The sequence below is a fragment of the Protopterus annectens genome, chromosome 5.part0 (assembly GCF_019279795.1).
Source record: "Protopterus annectens isolate FY-2018-M chromosome 5.part0, PAN1.0, whole genome shotgun sequence".
Taxonomy (NCBI): domain Eukaryota; kingdom Metazoa; phylum Chordata; order Ceratodontiformes; family Protopteridae; genus Protopterus; species Protopterus annectens.
This window is the reverse complement of record NC_056735.1, coordinates 1764757427-1764781352: the sequence shown is the minus strand read 5'-3', so window position 1 is coordinate 1764781352 and position 23926 is coordinate 1764757427. Positions and strand designations below refer to the sequence as shown.

Here is a 23926-nt window from a genome sequence, read left to right as displayed (position 1 = left end):
CTAGACTAAAAATCCCCATGGCTCTGTGAAGCTAATCCCTAAAACCTATTTGGCAATACCACACTACAGCTGAATGAACAGCCAGCACTCAAAGTGAAAGATTTACTTATTTAGGTCTGTATGGAAAGCAAGACTGCTCACATCTTCAGAACACTGATGTACAAGGATGCCTACTACAAACATCACATCCCTTAGACCATCTGTCCACTGCAGTGTTCCACACCCCATAGCAGTGGCAGCCACAGTTACTGTGGCCAACAATGTAGGAATAATTAAGGTGCATCCTCAAAAAAAAGACTGTCCAACTAAAGCTACCAAAGTAGACTACACCAACAAACATCTGAGAATCTGACTGGCTTCTCTGTGCAATTAAGTGTGCTGTGACCATAGATTTTAGAATGTCTACTGCAAGACAACATGAACAATTTGGCATAGAGTACTACAAACATACTGGCTGCCATATGTCCCCAAAGTGCTATCAATCAAAATGATCAACAGTGCTTTAGCAGTTATTTGTAAGATCAAGGAAATATTGGACGTGCTGAGGAGGGATGCTGAGTATATTGGGAAAAAGATGCTAAGGATGAAGCTGCCAGGTAACAGGAAAAGAGGAAGGCCTAAGATAAGGTTTATGGATGTGGTGAGAGAGGGCATGCAGGTGGTTGGTGTGACAGAGCAAGATGCAGAGGACAGGAAGAAATGGAAACAATTGATCTGCTGTGGCGACCCCTGACGGGAGCAGCCGAAAGAAGGAAATATTAGCCTGCTAAACAGAATCTATGAGGGATTCTTGAAATGTACATATGCATCACACAAAGACAAGCTGTGTTATGTGCTCTAGACCTCCCATCGATCTCGCTGCATAAAACTACTTGCCTATCTAAAAGCACATTATAATTTTCACTCATGCCACAGAATTGGCTTATGGTATATTTCCTGAATGATTTTGCCTACTAAAACAGAGCAAGACTCCAAAGGTATAATGGTGCACAAACAATTCCTACCCTTACTGTGTAATGTCTACTAATGCTTGCATTTAGTATTTCCTTCCCATGTTTATAAACAGAGTTCATTGTCTAGGATCCCTCCAAAACAGCATTTAAAAAAAACTCTCCACAAGTACACTGCCAGTGGTATTGCCAATACTTTCTATTCCCTCCCAAACTCCCTGGACACTTCTAAGACATTAGCTCTAGTATACTGTGCCTGTGTTTAGCCTAGTAGAATATGCTGTGTCTGTATGCCATCAGCATGTACTCCATATGCTGATCACCACAGCACTATATACATGGTACAACACAAATGCACTGAAAATACAATCAAGCGGTCATACAGATGTAAAGGGAGCCAGGCACAGAAATTGTTGCTCTATCCAGCCTATACACTAGTATGACATATATTTGTGGGTACAAAAGAAGAGGCACCATCAGTTCACTGACGTCAATGCATCTGTCTGTAACATTACAATGGGCAGCTATCCTGCTAGCCAGTCACATTATATGACCCCTGAAAAAGTTGTAGTATGGGAAGAAAAGTACAGTTTTGTACCTACCATAAATGTAGATGTCTGATAGGTATGCATCTGCAGTCCTAACATATGGGTTGTCCTGCCTCAGGCAGCCCTTCGGTCGGCCGGATTCCAAAGTCTGGGTCTGGCCTCGGCTGATGTCGCACTTCACCCGACGTCATAGCTGCTGTTTATTGGGTATAAAGGCATCAGCCAACGCCATTTTCCTCAGTGTTTCTTGCCCCAGATGCCAGGTGCCCTCTAGGAAGGCTAAATTTGGATAAATGCAAATGATTCCAAACAGTAGAGAGCAAACAATATAAAAAATATATATATATATATATATACATATATACAAACAAATACACCATAATAGATTCCCCCAGCTAGCTAAAAGAGGGGTAAATACCCTAGGAATACCACAGAGGGGAAGGAGGGTGGGTAATCCTGACTGCAGATGCATACCTATCGGACATCTACATTTATGGTAGGTACAAAACTGCACTATGTCCTTCAAGGATGCATCTGCAGTCCTAACATATGGGTAGAATACCATAGCCAAACTGGGGGAGGAGGCACTAAGATAAAGATGGTGTAGTTAAGATCCCTTGCAAAACAGCAGTTGCAAAACCTGCTCGGGATCTAGAATATAAGGGAAGATTATAATGCTTGGCAAATGTATGCACGGAGCTCCAAGTAGCAGCTTCTAAAATGTCTTTGGTAGCCACTCCTCGTAGGAAAGCTGTAGTGGTGGCTGTAGCTCTTGTGGAATGAGGTCTGATATTTTTAGTTGTCTTTCCATGAAAAGAGTAGCAAAATCGAATGCAATTTCCTATCCATTTTGAGATTGTCTGTTTTGAAATTGCTTTTCCTTGCATTCCTGTTGCATATATTACCAGAAGCTGGTCAGTTTTTCTGCTGGTCTTAGTTCTGTCCAGATAGTAGCGTAATTTATTGTGCACATCCAAGGTATGTAGCAGTCTTTCCCCCCTGTTCTGTGGGTTGGGGAAGAATGTAGGTAAATGAATCGCTTGGTTCAATGATACTCTGGAGACCACTTTTGGCATAAAGGTAGGGTTAGTTCTCAAAGAGACTCTGTCCTGATGGAAGATAAGGAAGGGTTGTACTGCCATTAATGCCTGTAACTCAGATACCCTTCTTGCTGAAGTGATTGCTAGCAGGAAAGCAGTTTTCCAAGACAAGAACTGTAATTCTGCTGTTGCTGCAGGTTCAAAAGGGGGAAGTGTTAACTTTTCCAGCACAAAGTTGAGATCCCATGTAGGTAAAGGTGGTTTCCTTGGAGGTTTTACATTTTTGATTCCTCTCAAGAACTGCCTGAGTAGAGGATGAGAGAAGACAGGAGGATCCATGTTGTATTCTGCTGATATTGTTGATGCATGAATCTTAATGGAGGAGTAAGACAGGCCATTGTGGAACAGTTCTGCTAAATATTCCAGGATGTGTGCTGTTTGCCAATGAGACATTTTCTCCCTTTGCTGCACTCCAAATGAGGTATCTTTTCCACTTGGCTGAATAAGTCTTCCTTGTGGAAGGTCTGCGTGCCTCCAGGATAATGTCCTTAACCCTCTGGGATAAACCTGGGTTATTTTGTTTTATGCAATATTCCAAGCAGCTAGCTGCAGTGTTTTCAAGTTTGGATGTAGGATCTTGTAGTTGTCCTGTGTTAGAAGTAAGGGACATAGAGGTAGAGGCCATGCGTGTGTCCGAGACATGCTTCTCAGTAGCGGGTACCAATGTTGCCTCGCCAGTCTGGAGCTATCAGGATTACCCTTGGCTGATCCTCTCTGATCTTCAGTAGAACTTTGTACATCAAGGGAAGAGGTGGAAATGCATATGCTGTCAGGTTTTCCAGCTGAAGGAAAGGGAGTCCACCCTCCAAGCAAGTGGGTGGTATGCTCTTGTGCAGAATTTCTTCAATTGGTGGTTGTGTGGGGAGGCGAACAGGTCTATCTCTGGTAGTCCCCATTTCTTTGTTATGGCTTTGAAGATATCTGGATGCAGCATGCATTCGTGAGCATCCGTGGTAGTTCTGCTTAAGGTGTCTGCTAGAGAATTTTCTTTTCCTGGTACAAATCTGGCCTGAAGTTGAATGTTGAGATTCAGGGCCACATTCCACAGGTCCATTGCCATCCGGCATAGAGGATATGAATGTGTACCTCCCTGTTTGTTGATGTACCACATGACTGTGGTATTGTCGGTCCTTATCAGCAGATAACCCTGTTGAAGGAGTGGTCTGAATGCCTGGATCGCATGTTTCACTGCCAGCATCTCCTTTAGATTTATGTGTAGATTCAGCTGGTCTTGGGTCCATAGGCCTTGAATACACTTGTCCACCATGTGTGCCCCCCATCCTATATCTGAGGTGTCTGTGGTGATGGTCTGGCTTGGATGAGGTTTGTGGAAAGGCAAGCCTCTGTTCCACTGACAGGCCTGAGCCCACCACAGGAATTCTTGCTTCAGGCATGGAATTATTGGAATCTGGGCTTCTAGACTGTGCTTGTGTTGAGACCATACATTCCTTAGGTACCATTGTAGCTTTCTCATATGCAGCCTGGCATGTGGAACCAATATTATGCATGATGCCATGTAGCCCAGGGCTTGCAGGACTTTCCTTGCAGTAAGCCGAGTTTGTGTCGTTAATGTCATGAAGTAGGCTGGTAGTTGCTTTTGTTTTTCTTCTGTGAGAAAAGCCATCTGAGTTGATGTATCCAGTTCTGCACCCAAGAATGTTATCCTTTGGGATGGTACTAGTCTTGACTTTTGCATGTTGACTGTGTATCCCAAGGCTTGCAACAGTTGTAAGACATTTTCAAAATCTTTTGTTAATTTTGCCTTGTTGTCCGCTTGTATTAGGCAGTCATCCAGGTATGGGTAAATTTGAATTCCCTGAAGCCTGCAATGAGCAATTACTGATGCCAGGCATTTCGTGAATACTCTGGGCGCAGTAGATGAGCCAAAAGGCAATGCTGAGAATTGATAATGCTCTGATCCTGCAAGAAATCTGAGGTGTCTTCTGCAATCTGGTCATATAGGAACGTGCAGGTGTGCCTCCTTGAGATCTAGAGTCACCAGCCAAGACTCCTTGCCCAGCATGGGAAGAAGCTGCTGGAGGGTCAGCATTTTGAATTTTGGAACAATGAGGTATGTGTTCAGTGCGGACAAGTCTAGAATAGGTCTCCATTGATTTTCTTTTCTTGGTACAAGGAAAAGCCTGGAGTAAAATCCTTGGCCTTGTTCCATAGGTGGTACCTCTTCTATAGCTCTCATCCTTAGTAAGTTGTTGACTTGTCTTAGAGCGTCTGTTTTTTGGCTTGGTGGTAGGTTTGGCATTCCTCTCTTTTTTGGTAGAGTGTGGAAGTGAAACCTGTAGCCCTTGTCTATTGTTTGTAAGGTCCATTTGTCTCCTGTAATGTAATGCCAGTTGTCGGAAAATAAGGCTAGCTTTCTGCCCAAGGGTGCTTCCAGTTGTTCCCTGGTAGGCGGAACTAGAGCCAAGTCATTGTGTCTGCCCTGTGGAAGTGGTTGTAGTTGAATCTGTGGCAGTATTTCTCTGGTTGGTAGGTTGCCACTGACGTCCCCTGTAGGCACCCCTAGATTGACCTCTGCCTCTGGGGCGTCTATTTCTGCCTCTCTGCGCTCTGGAGTTGTCTGGAAAGGACCAATTCTTCGAAGGCCAATTTCGGCTAAACCTCGGAGGTTGGACCTGTAAGAAATCCTTGACTGTTTGGACAGATTTTGCTTTTTCTTCCACCTTCTTTAGAACCTCCTGTGCAGGGGAGCCAAACAAACCTTGTTTCTCCATGGGAGCATCTAGGAGTTTTGACTTAACATGGTCTGGTAAGGATTGTTCTTTTAACCAGGGCATGCCTTCGAATCACTGTTCCAGTCATAGCTGATCTAAAGGAAGCCTCCAGTGCATCATAGCCACATTTTAAGAAATGGTTACTGACCTGCTGAGAGTTATGTACCAAATCCTGAAGGGACTTGCGGTCTAAAGGTTCAGGAGAAGACAGTTTTTTGTTTATCTGGTCTAACAAAAATTCCTGGTACTGAATCATGTGAAATTGACAGTTCAAGGCCCTGGCCGAAAGAGTAGCAGAAGTATAAACCTTTTTACCCCATCTCTCTAATGCTCTAGATTCCCTTTCAGAGGGAAGAGGGTTTTTGGCAGAGGCAGCTGCCACACCTTTAGGGCCCTGTGAAATGGTTTCAGGGTCTGCAATAGGAGCCTTATACAAATGGTAATGTGTGTCCGGGACCCTGTAATATCTGTCTGGCTTGGCAGGGGCCGGAGGAAGAGAATCAGGGGCAGTACAAGCATCATTATATGCATCATCAACAACTGTTAGTACTGGCGGAATGGCTAAAGGCCTATGCTGTGGTAAGTGTAAAAAGGTCCTTAGCCTTTTCCTTGAATCTGAAAAATCCTGGCCCTGCCATTGGAAGTGTTCCCTCATAGCATGCAAGGTTTCCCCAAATGAAAATTCTTCAGGAGGAGAAGCAGAAGGAATGGAGTCTTCTGCATCAGAATCCTCATAAGGAGAATATGGGCCTTCGTGAGGGTCTGAAATGTCTGAGTCATCCGAGGAATAATCTGTAGAGACAGGTTCAGGGGTTCAGTCCTAGGCCTCTTGTCCGGAGGGGGCTGAGAGGCCCTGTCTGGGTGAGGTTGGGATCCCCTGATCAAAGAAATGAGATCCTCAGCCAGGCTGAGCATTTGGGAACTAGAGGTAGGCCTATGTGAAGGAGTTTTAGCAGGTAAGGCCTTAGAAGATTTAGCTGCTTTAGCCCTGGCAAAAGCCTCGATAGACATAGAAGCAGGGGGTCTAGCAGCCCCACGTGCAGGGGTAGATATGTCTAAAGGAATAGTGTCTGACAAATCCTGGGTGCCTGCTTCTGTAGCAGTAAATTCAGTAGCAGATTCAGCCATGCTCTGTGAGGCCTCGGCTATCGGAGGCATGCTTTCGGCCGAAGGAAGAACCGGGGGCTCGGTTTCAGCTGAAACCGAGACACTCGCGGTTGGCATAACCGTGGTTTCAGCCGAAACCGCGGGCCGCGAGTGTCGGTCCTTTTCCTTGCGCTTTTTAGCTAATTGAGTAGTCGGAGTCTCCGACGGCATTTTGTATGCAAAAGCGGGACCAAAAAACTCCTCTGCAAACTCCGACCGACGTCTAAGTGTCCGTCGGTTGAAGGAAGCACAGGCTAGACAAGCTGATACGTCGTGGTCTGGGCCTAAGCAAGGAAGGCAGTAAGAGTGGAAATCCTTATGAGGTATTTGTTTCCCACAAGTTAAACAATTATTTACTTTGTCTGACATCGGCTGAGGCAAGAAAGAGTCCCCAACGGGGTACTTAGCTTTTAGTCTTCGGTAGTAGAAATCTCTGGATCTGACCGACCGGCACTTGCGAACAGCTTCTGCTTCGGGCACCGCGCGGCAAGAAAGACTGAGGAAAATGGCGTCGGCTGATGCCTTTATACCCAATAAACAGCAGCTATGACGTCTGGTGAAGTGCGACATCAGCCGAGGCCAGACCCAGACTTTGGAATCCGGCCGACCGAAGGGCTGCCTGAGGCAGGACAACCCATATGTTAGGACTGCAGATGCATCCTTGAAGGACATCAGGCAAATGCTAATCTACATTCTACTGTACTGAACTTGTAATGCAGTAGGATGTTAATTCTTTTTAGAGAATGGGCAAATTATACAATCGGCACCCTGACTAGTGAATGAACATTATCCAGAGTGTTAACGTACAAGTAATGCTCACTAAAAAAACTAGTCTGACACTTCACGGCAGCATATTAAGGTACCACAAAGCTTGGACAGTAAAGAAGCGAACAGTTGTCATTATTTTACACTCACTAAGCAGAGCTTTTGCTGTTTGGCAAGCATAAAATCAAAATAAATAGAGGATGCTTTAAAAAAATGAAAAGTACATGTTTACATCTGTGTAGGAGTGTGCGTATGCATACATGAAAGTGACAGCTAGACTTGCAGTGGATATAAAAAGTGTACACACACTGTTAAAATGCCAGGTTTTTGTGATATAAAACAATGAGACCACAATAAATTATTTCAAAACTTCTTCCACCTTTAATGTGTCCTATAACCTGTACAATTACAATTCAATTGAAAAACAAACAAACCTGTTAGGGAAAATACAAAAAAATAAAAAATGTACAATAAGCTGGTTGCACAAGTGTGCACACCCTTAAACCAATACTTTGTTGAAGCACCTTTTGATTTTATTACAGTATTCAGTCTTCTTGAGTACACACCTGCCATCAATTAGAGACTGATTAACCCCAAATAAAGTTCAGCTGTCCTAGTAGGATTTTCCTGGCATTTATTCAGTTGCCTGTTACAGCAAAAGCCATGGTTCACATAGACTTACAAAGCATCAAAGGGATCTCATTCTTCAAAGGTATCAGTCAGGAGAAGGGTGCAAAATATTTTCCACAGCATTGGATAGATCAAGGAACACAGTGAAGAAGTCATTGAAAAGTGGAGAAAATATGGGACAACAGTGATGTTGCAAAGAACTGGACATCCTTCCAAAATTGATAAAAAGACAAGACGAAAACTGGTCAGAGAGGCTGCCAAAGACCTACAGCAACACTGGAGGAGCTGCAGGAATTTCTGGCAAGTACTGGTTGTGTACTACATGTGACAACAATCTCCTGTATTCTCCATATGTCTGGACTATGGGGTAGGGCTGCAAGATGGAACACTTCTAACACAGAAAAACATCCAGCCCCGGTTAAAATTTACAAAACAATACATAAAGTCTCCCAAAAGCATGTAGGAAAATGTGTTCTGGTCTGATGAGACCAAGGTTGAACTTTTTGGCCACAATTCCAAAAGATACGCTTGGCACAAAAACACTTTGCATCACCAAAAGAACACCATCCCCACGGTGAAGCATGGTGGTGGCAGCTAGAACTGGGGCTTTAGTCAAGGTGGAGGAAATTATGAACAGTTCTAAATACCAGTCACTTTTGGCCCAAAACCTTTAGGCATCTGCTAGAAAGTGGAAGATGAAGAGGAATTTCACCTTTCAACACAATGACCCCAAGCATACATCCAAATCAACAAAATAATGGCTTCACCAGAAGAAAAAGTGTTGGAATGGCCCAGCCAGAGCTCTGACCTAAACTCAATAGAAAATCTGTGGGGTGACCTGAAGAGGGCTGTGCACAAGAGATGCCCTTGCAATCCGACATATTTGGAGCACTTTTGCAAGGAAGAGTGGGCAAATATTGCCAAGTCAAGATGTGGCATACTGACAGACTCTTAACCAAGAAGACTGTTGTAATTAAATAAAAAGGTGCTTCAACAAAAGTATTAGTTTAATGGTGTGCACACTTAATACAGGTTTTATTTTTTATAATTTTCTCCTAACCGATTTGCTTTTTTTTCCAATTGAATTGTACAGGATATAGGTCACAAAGGTGGGACAAGTTTTGAAATGATTTATTGTGGTCTCATTTTTTTATATCACAAAAACCTGGCATTTTAACAGGGGTGGTTACACTTATTACATCCACTGTATTTTACACTCACTAAGCAGAGTTTTTGCTGTTAGTGAATGTAAAATAAAAGTAACTGATTATTAAAAAAAAAAAGAAAAGAAAATTGTGTGCGTGTGTGTCTGTCTATATTTATGTCTAAGTGTACATTGCTTGGCATGTATGAAAGCGAAAGTGTGTGGGTGCGAGTGAGTGATTGATCTGTGGCAGTAGTAGCAGTCGTCAAGAGGTATACATACCTCTCACTCTCTTAGCTCAAGGTATTTGGGCAAAGCCTAAAATAATGGTGAGTGGGAATGCTGCTCTTATACACATAAAAAATTGCTAGAACAATACGATTTATATTAGCAAACATTTTATGAAAGAAATGGAAATCTGAAACTCAGATGTATCATTTAGGGACTTCACCTTACAATGATTTGCTAGGAAACTAAATTTTATGAGGAACAGACCCAAAATAATAAAAAAAAAAAAAAAAAAATAGGTAAACATCTGGACATTCTTTGAAAATCTGCATATTTGAGAGGTATGGAAGTAAGAATCTTTTAATGCCTGGCATTATTAATCAAGCTTAATCATATATTTTTGTAGGTACACTGCTTCTAAGTGTGTGTGTGTGTGTGTGTGTGTGTGTGTGTGTATATAGACATTAAATAATTACCGAACTTTCATTTTGGATGTAAAATACTTAATCCAACAACATTTACATATACAACACCAGGTTTGAAGCATTACCCTCCCCTTCCCTCCTCACTCATTTCCTGTTACAGCTTAACTCACTTCATCGCAACTCCAAATACATATCCAACTGACTTGCATCTAGCTTCCTCTCACTACCACGTATACTACTCACTCAGTCTCCTCTCTTACTCCTCTATCTTCTCCTTCCATCCCATTAGCCCTTCTAGCTTGGTCTACCTTCATGTGGAGCTTCTGCTTTACATCTGTTTGAGTTTAGTACAACATTTGTATACAAAATTTAGCTATACGAGTTTAGAACAGTATCTGTTTGAGCCTAGTACTATCTGTATATACATCCTACCTTTATTCCTAGCCTTTAGCTATCTGTTCAGTACTATGTTTCATATTATATGTATAGCTAATGTTTGCTGCAGTATATATTATTTGCTATTGTATGTATATTCAATTGTTTTTCATGTACTTTGCTGCTCGTTTATTGAGCTATGGAGCTTTTTTTTCCCTGGGCCTCCACTGAAAAAGGACCCGTGTCCAGTTGGAATTTCCCAGCAAACAAATGTAAATTTAAGTGGAGAAAGTATTTTACAGGAAAAATATTAAAATATACACATATATAAATTAAAATACAAAACAATTTTAATAGGCCATTCTCCAAGTGCAATAATGCCTTCCAGGCATTACCTCCCAACCGTGCCGAATTACTCAGTTTTGGGGTTCAAATGAAGGGGTGCCACAATTCCAGAGTGGCACCCCTTCATTTCCGACTTTTTCTTTTGTTTTTTTAACTTCCGTGCTTTTATAGCCGACATCATCACGTGCGTGAGGACATCAGCTCCGTCAGGGCTACCAGCATGTCAGAATTGAGCTCAAGGAGCTCACGCATTTTCGGCTGGCTGTGCGACTAACCCTAACTCTGCAGAATGAAGTTCAAATGCAAGCCAGCACGGCTGTTATGCGAGTGGGAGAGAACGGCTGTTGCAACGGAATGAAGTAGGGAAACTGTGTGTGTTGCTGTGAACGGAATTAAGTTCAACTAGCTCTGCAGAATGAAGTAAGTGTGTGTATGTGTGTTTCAATTAATGTAAGTTTCAAGGGCATAATGCCAAGTCTATTTTCATTGTGAGACAGTATTGCTTTGTTTACCAGATGTCTGTCAGTGTTTGTGCATTGTTGTCCTGTAAAATGTAAAAAATAAAATCCAAATAATCATTGTAGAAGTAAAGCAGTATGCACACATTAGTGTTTATGGTAAATGGGGCAAAACAGACAGGTAATGGGACATTAGAATGGCTGCAGGGGGACTCTGTTGCCATATTTTGGTTGTCTGTTCATCAGTTTGTGTTTGAAAGTTGGTATCCCACAATTACATTGGAGTGGGTGGGGTTACGTAATTATGTGTGCAAATTAGATGTTAATCAGCTTACAGATTTGTACCCATTTTTCATGGGCCTTGTCCAGATTTTTGATGTTTCCAGGTTGAAAGGTATGCTTCCAGGGTGTGTGTTACTGTGTAAATAATACCCTTCCAGAGGTGTACAGGCACCCTGGGCGTGCATTATTTATGCTGTAACACAACCTGTTGGGCATTACAGCTTGCTTAAAATCTGGACTAAAAAACAGAATCTCATCATTCCATCACCAATCATATTTTATAGTATAATAGTGAAAATAGGACCAAATAATTATCCATCCCAATCCTCTTTTTACCTCTTTTCCAGAGTTCGGCTTATGAAAGTAAGATAGCCAAAAGCAGTCAAAATGACAAGGACAATAACAATAAGAGTATTGCAAAAAAACGTGTCTGAGCATGAATAAATGTAAAGACACAGACAGAACTAACATGCAATGTAACAATTTGTGCTAATCTGTTTCACACTTCAGAGCAGTGTACATAATCAATGTTTACCCAACACAAACTGATGAACATTACTTACAAAAATGACTGCTTAGCATGGTAAAGGACAAAAGTAAGCTATACACAGTGTATATGTTTAGTCAAATGAATTTGTTCAATATAGTATAACAGGTGAAGTGGGAAGCATACGTCTCAGCTAAAATGATTTAGGTATAAGACTATGATTTTGGCCCTCACATTTACTCTTGTTCCTCAAAGTCAGACTTGTTTATGGTAACAGAAAATTAATAAGTTTAGCCTTTACAACAATTCTCTGCCACTACTATGTAAAAATAGAACAGTTGTGTAAATAGACTTATATCAGAAAATCTTCTAATAGATCACTCAGTAGCCTAAGCTATTTATATCTGTCAAAGATATGACCAACCTGGCCAGCTTTCAGTGCACCTTCCACATGCTCTAATTGACAAGAGCTTGAGCACAGCTCCATATAAAAAGTGAGTAAGAGCACTAAAAGCTTCACAGCTTCCTTGTCCATTGAAGGTAGGGAAAAGCCCTGAAAAAATGCTAGAGAATGTAAACACGAGTAGCTATACATATAAGAACGTAATATAGGGCATCATGATCGGGCCACTGATCATAACCTTCTTATTATGTAGTGAAGATATACATGCCACACAAATTCACCATGACAGCAAAGCCTTGCTGTTTGAATTGTTTTTTAAAAAAGGGAATTGAGGTGGAAGGCAAATTTTTACTTGCCTTAAAAAATTAAGGTTTGTAAGATTTGGGCATCCTTTGAATCAGCTTTCCTCCTTTCATCAAACCTCTTAAGTACCTCAGCTGCTGAAAGGTCAAACAGAACTTCCTTGTCCAGGAGAGAATTTAAAATTTCAGCTTGAACATCTTCTGTAAGATTCTGAGAACATAACCTAACAAATATTCTCATGACTGATCCAGAAGCAGCTACCCTGGAGACTGAATCAGCAGTGTCATAAATCTCTGTTTAATTACATGAGAAACGAGGATATAAAAGAAGCATTCTATGATTGAGACAGAAGTGAAAACACGAAAGAAAAGCAGTTAAAAATTCTGAATGCTAAAGTGGCGGAAGACTACACTTTCTTCCCAAATTTGTCAATTTTTTTTTAATTTTATCATTCTTGACAGAGGGAATGTAATCAGCATTTGTCTAACAGTTGTAGTTTTGGATAAGGAATCACTTGAGGGGTCTGCTTGCGGTAAGAAAGTTATGTACTCACCATAAAAAGATGTTATGTACTTACCATAACGTTCCATGTTTGTAGTCCATCTCGCCTACTTTCTTGCTGGATCGGTTCAGAGCAGATTTTCGGCTCCAACTCGGCCGATACTAAAGCTCGAGAGCTTTTACTGTATCTAGGCTAACCCCCATCCCATGGTGCCTTACGCCAATTCCCCAGATCTTGTTTGCAAGAAAGTAATAGGTACATAATAGTCAGTAAACTATCAATAACCATGCACATAGATACAGAACACTGTATTACTATCCATGCCAGGTGGACGGACAACTACAACCCGGTCAGATAGCATAATGTATAGTCCACCAGTTCCTCCAGAAAACAGGAAGGGGGAAGGAGGGTGGGATGCAAGAATAGGCGAGATGGACTACAGACATGGAATGTTATGGTAACTACATAACTTTTTATGTTATGTAGTCCTATCTAGCCGTAATTCTTGCTGGATGGGACAGTGTCCCTAGCACCTTTATCCTGGGTGGCTCAAGCGAAAAGACTCTTCAGCAAAATGGACCCAAAGGATGACCTGTCCCGGGAGGCCAAATCCAATTTGTAATGAGTGACAGGTGGTCTTGCCCAAGTAGCTGCTGCACAAATGGTATCAATTGGGGGCCTAGATCTAAAGGCATATGAATTTGATATTGCTCTTGTTGAATGGCCTTTTACTTTATTTGGTACCTGTTTGCCAGCAGCCTTGTAAGCACATGAAATGCATTCTGAAAGCCATTTAGACAGAGTGCCTTAGAAACAGGCAAGCCTTTATTTTTTGTCCGAAAAGGAAACAAATTGGTCTGATTTTCTAAATTCTTTAGTCCTGTGCAGGTAAAACCTGAGAATTCTGTGGACGTCCAAATAGTGTAGTGTAATCTGTATTCTGATTAGTATGATTTGGAAAGAAAACTGGTAGTTCGACAGTTGTGTTGAGATTATGCTATGAACATACCTTAGGAAGAAAGGAAGGATTAGTTCTAAGTGAGACTCTATCCTTGTGGAAAACAATGTAAGGAGGTCGAATGGTGAGGGCTCCAGAATCCATGGTTCATCCAAGAGACAGGGCCACAGGAAGGGAAACCAGACTTGGCAAGGCCAGTAAGGAGCAATGAGGATCAGGGTACTCCCAACATTTTTACTTTCTGAATTACTTTTGGAATGAGAGGAAAGGGGGGAAAAGCATAAAAGGAGTCCCGGAGGCCAATTGTGGACCAGAGCATCCCTGGGTGACATCCCCGGATAGGGCATTTGGTTTTCATGTATGTGGCAAATAGGTCACAAGACTGGCCCCATTTGCTAAAAATCTCTTTTGCAACTTCTGAATTCAGGTACCACTCGTGAGGCATCAGAATTGTTCGACTGAGATTGTCTGCTATCAGATTTGACTTCCCCGGGATGTGCGTTGCTACCAGAAAGCCTTTAGTGGCCATCGCCCATTTCCATACTCTTAAGGCCTCTCGACAAAGTGGGTAAGATTTGGTTCCCCCTTGCTTGTTTATGTACCACACTACAGACATGTTGTCTGATTGAATCGCAATTGTCCCTATAGGAAGAGAACTGTGAAGTGCTTGTAACGCATACAGCACCACTCTTATCTCCAGAACATTTATGTGCAAGTAGGTCTCATAGTTCTGCCAAGTACCTTGGACCATCATTCCCAAATAATGCCCCCCACCCTATCTGGGAGGCATCCATGGTCAAAACTGCATTTTCTTGAGGGGGAGCAAGTGGGCGAACTAAATGAAGTTGATCCATACGTAACCACCATGTTAGTTCCTTCCTGCAGGAGTTTGTGATGAGTATTTGGTGAGACAGGGGGAGATCCTGCATTGACCACTGGGCAAATAGTAGCCACTGAAGTACTCTCATGTGCAGACGGGCTAGGGGAACTAAGAGAATGGTGGAAGCCATAGTGCCTAGGACCTGAAGGACTATGATGGCCTGTACTTTGTCTCTCTTCAGCAAGAATCTGACTTGGTCGCATAACGATTCTGTTCTTTCTGGTGTCAGTTTTGCTGTCATGGTGGTTAAGTCCATTTCTGAGCCTAAGAATACAATGTGCTGTGATGGAGACGAGGCTGATTTTTTTTAGGTTTATTGTAATGCCTAATCTGGCGCACAAGGATAGAGTCTCGTCCCTGGTTCTGATTAGTTGGTGCTTGGTGGTAGCAGTGAGGAGCCAGTCATCAAGGTGACGTCTCTGAACAGCCATTACCCCTGCCATGCATTTGGTGAACACTCTGGGGGCTGTAGTGAGGCCAAAGGGCAGTGTTCAAAATTGAAAATGACTGGATCCCAACTGAAGGAGTAGGTGTCTTCTGGAGCGCCTGTCCATTTTGATGTGGTAGTACACGTCCTGAAGATCTATTGAGCACATCCAACTGTCTTTCCTGGTAAAGGGAAATATCGACTGCAGAGTGATCATTCGGAACTTCAATTTCTTTACAGACTTGAGTTTGCTGAGATCTAAAACTGATCTCCAGTCTCAATTCTTTTTAATCCCAAAAAGATGGGAGTAAGTTCCGGATCCTACTTACAATGTGGGGACTTCCTGGATGACTCTTTTTTTTGCAGCAAAGAGATGACCTCTGATGTTGCACGGTTTAGTTGAAAGGGTGGGCACGTCTGGTAGAGACCGGTTTACCGGGGGATCGGAAACAAAGGGAATCAGGTAACCTCTGGATATTATGGTTTGAACGATCTTGGGAAATGTTTAACTAGTCGCTTGGGTACAGTGAAAGATAACCCTCGACTGCCTCCAGAGACAGTCGGGAAACCCCTCAGGGGCGATGGAAGGGATGATCAGAGAAAGTTTCTCTATCTCCCTGATGCTGCAGACCTACTCTGCCAGGAGAACGGCATCTTCCTTATATCCTCCCCCTCTGCTTCTAGGGGAGAGTTGACCTTGTGCCCAAGGGAAACCTTTTTGTGATTTACGGAACCACATTTCCTCTCCTGTACGACCCTTGGGATAGGGTCTAGAAGGAAGGGAGAAAAACTCCAACTGCAGATAAGGTTTTCCCTTCCTGCTCGCACCTGGTCAAAGTCTCTTTTTACCTGCTGTCCAAAAAGAGTTGAACCATCAAAGAGGACATCAGTAAAGGAAGACTTAGGAGACATTCCTGGATGCGTCTATGTAACTTCACAAAATCCTAAGAGAAATTCCTGCTACGGCTGCCCTGCTCGCTCCATCCGCTGCATAGGAAATCAGCTTCATGGAGGAGTTGGCTATCGATGTAAGGGGTGGAGAGCTGCGCAGATACCTTATCTGTGGATCCCGAAGCTACTGAACCATGTCTCCCAACTCCTTCAGGAGATCCCTTTGAAGTCTAGTAAAATGGGACAGGTTAATTCAGCAATCTTAATGTAAATGCCACTGAAGAGAAGGTACGCTTTCCATACTTATCCATCATCCTGGACTCATTAGGAGGATGGATATCAGAAGATGTCTCGGACAACTCCTTTTTCGTGGCTGCTGCTACCACCATAGCATCAACAGGAACTCCCTTAGAAAGAAAGCACTTATCTTCTGGAGCATTCATAAATTTGTTTGGCCTCCTCGGGACAGGCTCCACTGTGACAGGGAGGTCCAAGCTTTCCAGGATATGACCCCCAAGAGCTGGTCTTAAGGCAATGTCACCCAGGAGGTGGAAAGTCGGGAACCAAAGGCCTCAAGATATACTGATTCGTCCTCAGTAGGGTTAGGGGTCTTCCAATCACCCCTCTAAGGATTTTAAGGATGTCAGAAAAGGAAACATCCTCAGAGGGGATCTAGGGCACCCTTCTGACTCATCCAAATCAGTGTCTGACGTGAGTCAATGTGCTCCCTCTTAAAGTCTCTTCCGAGGAAGCTCTCCAGCGGGATAATCTGGGGAGGTCTCAGAAGAGGAGACACCTACAATGGGGGCTGCTTGAGTCTCTGGTTCCCTACGCTGATGGGGTGGGCAGGGGAGAAGAGATTGCTGTCGGCTGCTGGTGGGACATCGGGTCCAAAGGCAGGGCTTTGGCACTGGACAAAGCTTTCTCCATTGCTTCTAAAGCCTTTCCACCCCACTCCGAAGAAGATCTCAGTTCTGAAGAGATGGAAGGTCGGCTCAGCTCCGAGCAGGACGGACAGGTTCAGACATGGGAACACAGCTCATTTGAGCCGAAGCACCGAGAGGGAAGGTCTGTTCCGAAGAAAAACCAGGGTGACTATCTCCCTCGAAGTCTACTCAAGAGTGTCGCCTCCCAGATCCCTCGGCTCCAGACTGAGACTCTGAGGATAAAGTTATCAGTTCTGAGGAAGCAGAATAATTCTCGGAATCGAAGGATCCAACATAGAAGAACCCTAAGTGTTTGGCTCAGAGAGCAAAGCAATCGGAGGAGGAACAGCAGATTGTAAATGGGGCGGCTCAAAAGCCTCAGAGTCTGGAAGGGTTAACTTTTTAGCCAGAGCCGGGTCACAGAGAAACCTCTTCACCACCTGCTCGATGTCCTCATCTGAAAGTGTCCTGTAGGAATGGGTGGAGACAGAAGGAGATCTCCTCCCTTCTAATATAAGAGACCTCAACTTTGGTGAGACAGGGTCAATGACTAGTGATTGACTTGGTACTGAAGGTTGCCTCGGCACCAAAAAGACAGATGGCACCGAGACAGAAGAAGCAGAATCAGAGCCAGAACTCCTTGGCTCTGTCGCTTTAGACTTTTTAGACAGCTCCGAAGCTGGAACCAAAGATTTTCTCTTAACAGTTTTGGGAGCTATCTGACCAAGTTCCAGCTGTTCCTGGAAGGAACTGGTCATAAAAAACCCCTGTCTATTAATTTACGTTTCCTCTCATTAAGAACCCTAGTACTGAAGGCAGGGCAAAAAGTACAGAGTTCTTGTAAAGTGAACTTCTCCCAGACATTACACACAGCTGGTGTGACTGTCAGTCAATGACATCTTTTGTGAACAAGTGTCGCATTTTTTGAACTCCGACGGGCGGTGTTCCTTATGTTCTCCGTCTTTCTCTTTGGACATGATGACAAGAAAACAAGGCTAACAATTCACAATAACAACAACACTGACTATAACTAACAAAGTTATGAAGAGAAGAAAGCATACTCAGGGAGGAAAGGCCCTGTAATTTAAACCGGCAACTACGGCCCTCTAAAATGGGCCCTACAATCCTAAAAGGGTGGAATAGGGTGAACAAGCACTCCATAACAATCACAAAGGTAAAAACTAATAACTATTAAAGGTAGAAAGTGAAGAAAAAAGGACGAAAAATACAAGATTTATCAAAAAATCTTCTACTTAGCCAACAAGCCAGGAAGAGACAACCTTGAAGCTTTCGTGGCAAATGAGATCTGGGGAATTGCCGTGAAGCACCATAGGATAGGGATTAGCCTCGAGCCAGTAAAAGCTCTTGAGATTTAGTATCGGCTGAGTCAGAGCAGAGAATCGGCTCCAAACTCATCCAGCAAGAATTATGGCGAGATAGGACTACATAACATCATTCTTCCTCAAAAATTGGGTTCAGATGTGACCTGACTTGGCAGTTTTTTTTTTTTTTTTTTTTTTACAGCTCATGGCCATTAGAAAACTCTCAGGCTCCATCCTTACCCATAATGCTCTATTCCCCAACATACCTCAGATCTTGTTTGCCAGCTTATATTAATTATCACCCTCGTAATAGAAACCAATATCTGGAGCGCCACATAAGGAACAGTGGTTTCCTTAACTCTCTCTCTCTTCCAGAAGAGATTTGATAAAAGGTAGGGGGTTGCTGGGAGGGGAGATGAGGAAGAATGAAGGGAGCTTTGCTCAATCCTGGCAGTTAGTGAGTGTGGAAAACACCCTCAAGCTTTAACCCAAATAGCAAATGTGATCTAATGATGATCAGCTTCTACTGTACTGCTTGACAATTAGTCCACAATGTCTTTCACTTTTACATTTAGGACAGCAGAGATCTGAAAAAAGCAGATATTCTTAAACAAATTAAATAAAATCTGCCCTTAAACATGCAGCTGTTATCTTCAAGGTTTCACTGAACTAATCAGGAACCTATTACAGAACAATTGCATTCAAATGAGGGACCCTCAAAGAAATATTTTTTCCACATAAACCAAGAATGACATTTAAACAATGATGTACATACAAGGCATTTAAAGGCTTGCCCTGGAATTTGCTGAAGACATCAAAACCATCTCTATTAATTTGTATCACACTCGCCAAAAAATGAAATACTGCTCTTCAAATAATTCCTCTGCCACATTTTATTGATTCTTTTGTAGGGTATTTTTCTCTACCCAGTTTATGGTCATTTTAAGTGTGCAGAAAGATTTGAAAACAGTCAATTCACATCACAGCAATACATTTCTACAATTAAAATCTTTGAAAGTTTTTAAGGCAGACATGAAAGTTTCATTCAATAATAGGAATGCAGTTTTACTAAAATAGAACATTACTGCAAATCAAAAGGCTGCACTCATTTTAGGGTTTGTCACTTTATTCTGTCCATCTCATTCCTTGGTGCATCCTTTCAGCATATAAAAACTGTGTGTAAATAAGCACTATAACAATGACAAGGCAAAAACAGTATGATGTACAGTACTGCAAACCCTTATACAACTATGCCTGTAGTCTGGTCCCCTTCAGTACCTAAACAGTCAAACTTCATAGTTTTCCACTGCATTTCACGGGTACATACATAATTCACAATGAAAAGTATATAAACATGAATATGCCAATTGAACAAATCATAAGTAGTCCAATATTTAGTATCCACTTAATCTTTCGAGTCTCTTTAAGCATCTGCAAGCACTCAGCCTCATCTAAATGATAGCTGCAGGCTGCATCTCTGCCTACATTTTCACTGCTGCAGCCACAGAACCAAATGGCACACTTCCAGCAGGATGTTGTACTCTTCTTCTCTACCTTACTTCCATGTGGTGGATTCACCAGGGTTGTTTCACCATCTAAAAAACATTCCATTGCAGTGTCAACATCAGACTGATCTGGGGTGTCTACCACTCCACCACTAACAGTGACCAAAAGACTGACTTCAACTTGATCATCAACAGGATATTTTCCATTTCCATTGCGTCTTTGAATAAGGTGTTTGTCATTCTCCACACGATCTGCATGATTCTGCACATCTACACCATAATCAGTTTTTAAATTTCTCTCATTTTTGCACCAGTAAGCCCAAACTGTAGTTGTCCAAATATGTTCTTTTTTTGGCGGTTCAGTAAGAAGGCTTACAACTACAGCTGAAGCCCCAGTTACCCAAAACAAACATGTAGCAAAATACATATAATGGAAATTCTTAATAAAATTTGGCCTGTTGTCAGGTTGGTCACAATCTGGTTCATGGTAAACAAATGCCAAGATCAACCGGGTAACTCCCAAAATAGAACCAATCATGGCACCGCAAAAGGCTCCATGCTCATTACAACGTTTCCAGAAGACCCCTAGAAGAAAAAGTGCTGCCACAGGTGGTGTAAGATAACCGGCCACTTCCTGAATATAAAGGTAAGTTTCACCACCCTGCATTTCTACAACTATTGGTACCCAAGCAATGCTAATGCCTACCATGAAAACAACAAATACTCTTCCCACAATCATAAGTTCCTGAGATGAAGCAGTCTTTCTTAAATATTTGTATATATCAAGAGTAAATATAGTGCTGGCACTGTTAAATATGGAATCCAAGTCACTCATCAGTGCTGCAATCATGACAGACATCATAAGCCCACGAAGTCCAACTGGAAGAATGTTCATGACCAAATGAGGATATGCAATATTGGAGCAACCTGCTCTGCTGCCACAGACTGCCATACAGTGCTCTGGGTTTATGCAGACAACTTCATTTGGAAAAAGGACTCTTGAAATCATTCCTGGAACAACGATAATGAACATGGGCAATATTTTCAAGAAGCCCGCCATTAAGGTAGCACCTTTGGCATGAGCAATATTTTTAGCAGCCAGCACCCTTTGAACTATAACCTGATCAGCACACCAGTACCACACAGAGGAAGGTGTCTGACCCAACAGGAACCCTGGCCAAGGAATATCTTCATCAGATGACTTACGTAACAGCTTCAATGAATCTGGCTTTGGATAGATGTGACAAAAATTAGTGTTAGTAAAGTTGTTTGTCAGCAAGATTTCTGTAACATTTGGTGTGGCCAGCATATATTTATGCTTAAGTTCTTCAAACCCACCAACCTTCACCAAGCTTACTGTCATAAGAATAACAGCACCAACAATCATAAAGACTGCTTGAACAGTGTCTGTGTAGATTACAGCCACAAGTCCTCCTGATATAGTCAAAAGGGCAGTCATTCCAATCAGCAAGATTATAGACAAATAAAGGTTCCAACCAAAAGATTCTTGGATAAACAGGGCACCAGCATACAAATTCACTGAAATTTTAGTGAAAATATACAAAACTAAAGACAGAACTGCAAAGTATACTTTAATCCTTTTTCCTCCGTACCTCTTTGATAAATATTCAGGCATTGTGCAAGATTGGGATCGTATATAAACTGGTACAAACACCCAACCCAAAAGTTGTAGAAGCAAAAGTGCATTCAACTCCCATGCCGCTACGGCAAGCCCACTTGCAGCCCCTGAGCCAGCAAGCCCAATGAAGTGTTCACTGCCAATGTTGCTGACAAACAAAGAAGCCCCAATGGCAATCCAAGTCATTGACCGACCAGCCAGAAAGTACCCACTCACAGTGCTTCTGTTGGATCTCCACATGGCAAAAAACCCAATGCCCATTACAGTAACAAAATAAAGTGCCACTACAGAAATGTCTGCTGCTTCCATTGAACCCTTCATGTTTTTAAGCTGCCATAAACCCCAACAGTACAAATAAAAATATTTTACTTGAACTGCATGAAAAGTCAAGTTATACTACGTATGTAGGAAGAGCTGTAGGGAAAACATTTTATCCAATAGTTTACTGGCTTGAGGTTCCCGTCAGACAAATAAATATAAAATTTCATCATTTTGATCTGGAATTGTGGGAAAATGCCATGGCTGTTACAATATCAAGGCCAACAGTGTACAATGCATCAACGACTGGCAGCAATTCATAGTTGTAGGTGGTGTAGCAATGGTTAGGGCAGACACTCCTGCAGGACAGTAAAGAAAAAAAAAAAAGAAAAAAATGTATTAGCCAATGCAACTGCTGCCAAAGTCAAAGTACAAAAAATGTCAAATACCAACGCTGTCAGAAAATATAAAAGTTAAAATAACCACAAGAATACAAATTCTTACTAAGAATTGTAACTTCTCAATGCACAAAGTTAAAACAATGAATACAAAGTTAAACCACAAAACGTACTGCAGAAAAAGATAATTGATGAAATTGCTAACCATGTCATGCCGATTGGGCTTGCAAGACCCTGTACAAGTCGTAAAATAATTCTGAAATAGTCCTCTACAGTCTTGTCATGTTAATGTTCCAAAATGAAAACTCTCTTTAAAGCAGACTGTTGATCAAACAAGTCTCAAATTATAAAATTATGCCGATATAACCATTATGCTCTATAAATGCAGCACAGAATACAGTGAATTTACAGTCACAATAAAATAAACCATGCTTCTTCACATCAACAAAATCTGTAATCACACTTTTTTCACAGCTAAAGGTTACCCTGCACGAGTACAAAACCTGTCTTGAGTAACTACCACTTCTGCATCAGATGTCACATGCCCTACAAAACAGCTACATTAAATCACACCACTGTCAGTCCTTGTGAGACACTCAAGGTCTTGATGATCCAGTACATCAGGCTTCTACACTGAGACTGGCTAGCAACAAGCAGCAGGGATTCAGCAACTGCAAGACAATCTGTCAGCTGACAGATTTGGCACAAACCTCACCCCCGTGTCCCCAACAACTATACCCCAAAGCATTACCAGACATCTGTCCTCTCCCCAGTATCACCAATGAGAAGGTCACATCTGTGCTCTCCAAGGCCAAAAACACAGCCTCTATGGGACCAGATAACATCCCAGGCTGCTTACTAAACAACCTAAAACATGACCTAGTGGATCCACTTGGCACTCTAACCACAGCCTGAGCACTGGCTTTGTTCCAGCAGAGTGGAGAACAGTAACCATAGTTCCTTTGCACAAAGGGAGTCCATCAACAGACCCTGGGAACTATATACCCATAAGCTTAGCCTACCTTATCTGCAAGGCCGTGAAAAGAATCATCATGGACCTTAACAAGGACATAGCCAACCTTCAAACTCTCTACCTGACACAGTTTGGCTTCATTAAATGCTTAAACCTGGCTGACTTCAAGAATATCACCAAAGCCCTGGATGAAAGCAAAGCAGTACATACCACCTATCCTGACAGCCAATGCTTGACACAATCCCCACTCCAGTATCATTGAGAAACTCTCCCAGCTTGGGATTAACCTAAATGTCACTAGATGGGTAGCTGGCTGGCTCACCAATGGAACCTATACTGTCAGAGTTAGTGATTACATCTCCACCAGTAGAACAATTACCAGTGGGGTACCACAGGGTTCTGTGCTGGGCCCTCTACTTTTGGAATCTACTTCTCAGAAGTCCAGGAGAAAGTAGACTGCCTATGGTTTGTTGGGTTCACAGATAGCTGCAAGTTGGGAGCACTTGTATTAGTATACTGCAGGAGGGGTTAGCACGGACAAGTGATTGGGGCCAAAGTCTGCAACTAAGTGCAAGAAAGTTCATTGTTGTTCCCCTTGGCAAAGGGGTAGACCCTGCAAATTATAATATAGGCAGCACCCCGACCCTGCAAATTATAATATAGGCAGCACCCCCAAGCTCAAACTCAGTGGTGTGTGACTTGGAAACGGAGGTTGACAGTGGTCTGGAATTCGATCACCATGTGTTCACAGTGGTGGGGGAAGACCTTTTGCTTTGCACACCTCATGGGTAGGGGCACTGCATCCAGGACCAGAGATGTTATAACTTCTCTGTGCTCTACCCTCATTAGACCACTAATGGAGTATGGTGCTCCCCTTAGCAGGTATCTTACCTGATACCTGCAGCAGTTGGAGAGGACACAGAGAT

General features: G+C 42.4%; 1 protein-coding gene across 1 annotated transcript in view; it reads right to left on the bottom strand.

Moving 5' to 3' along the window:
- LOC122801887 (sodium/myo-inositol cotransporter-like) overlaps positions 1 to 23926 on the bottom strand; it is a 483912-nt gene that overhangs the window by 377074 nt on the left and 82912 nt on the right. The window contains exon 2 of the mRNA XM_044071565.1: positions 19642 to 21988. Coding sequence (XP_043927500.1) covers positions 19642 to 21692 — 2051 coding nt within the window. The 5' untranslated portion in view covers positions 21693 to 21988. The remainder of the gene's footprint in view (positions 1 to 19641; positions 21989 to 23926) is intronic.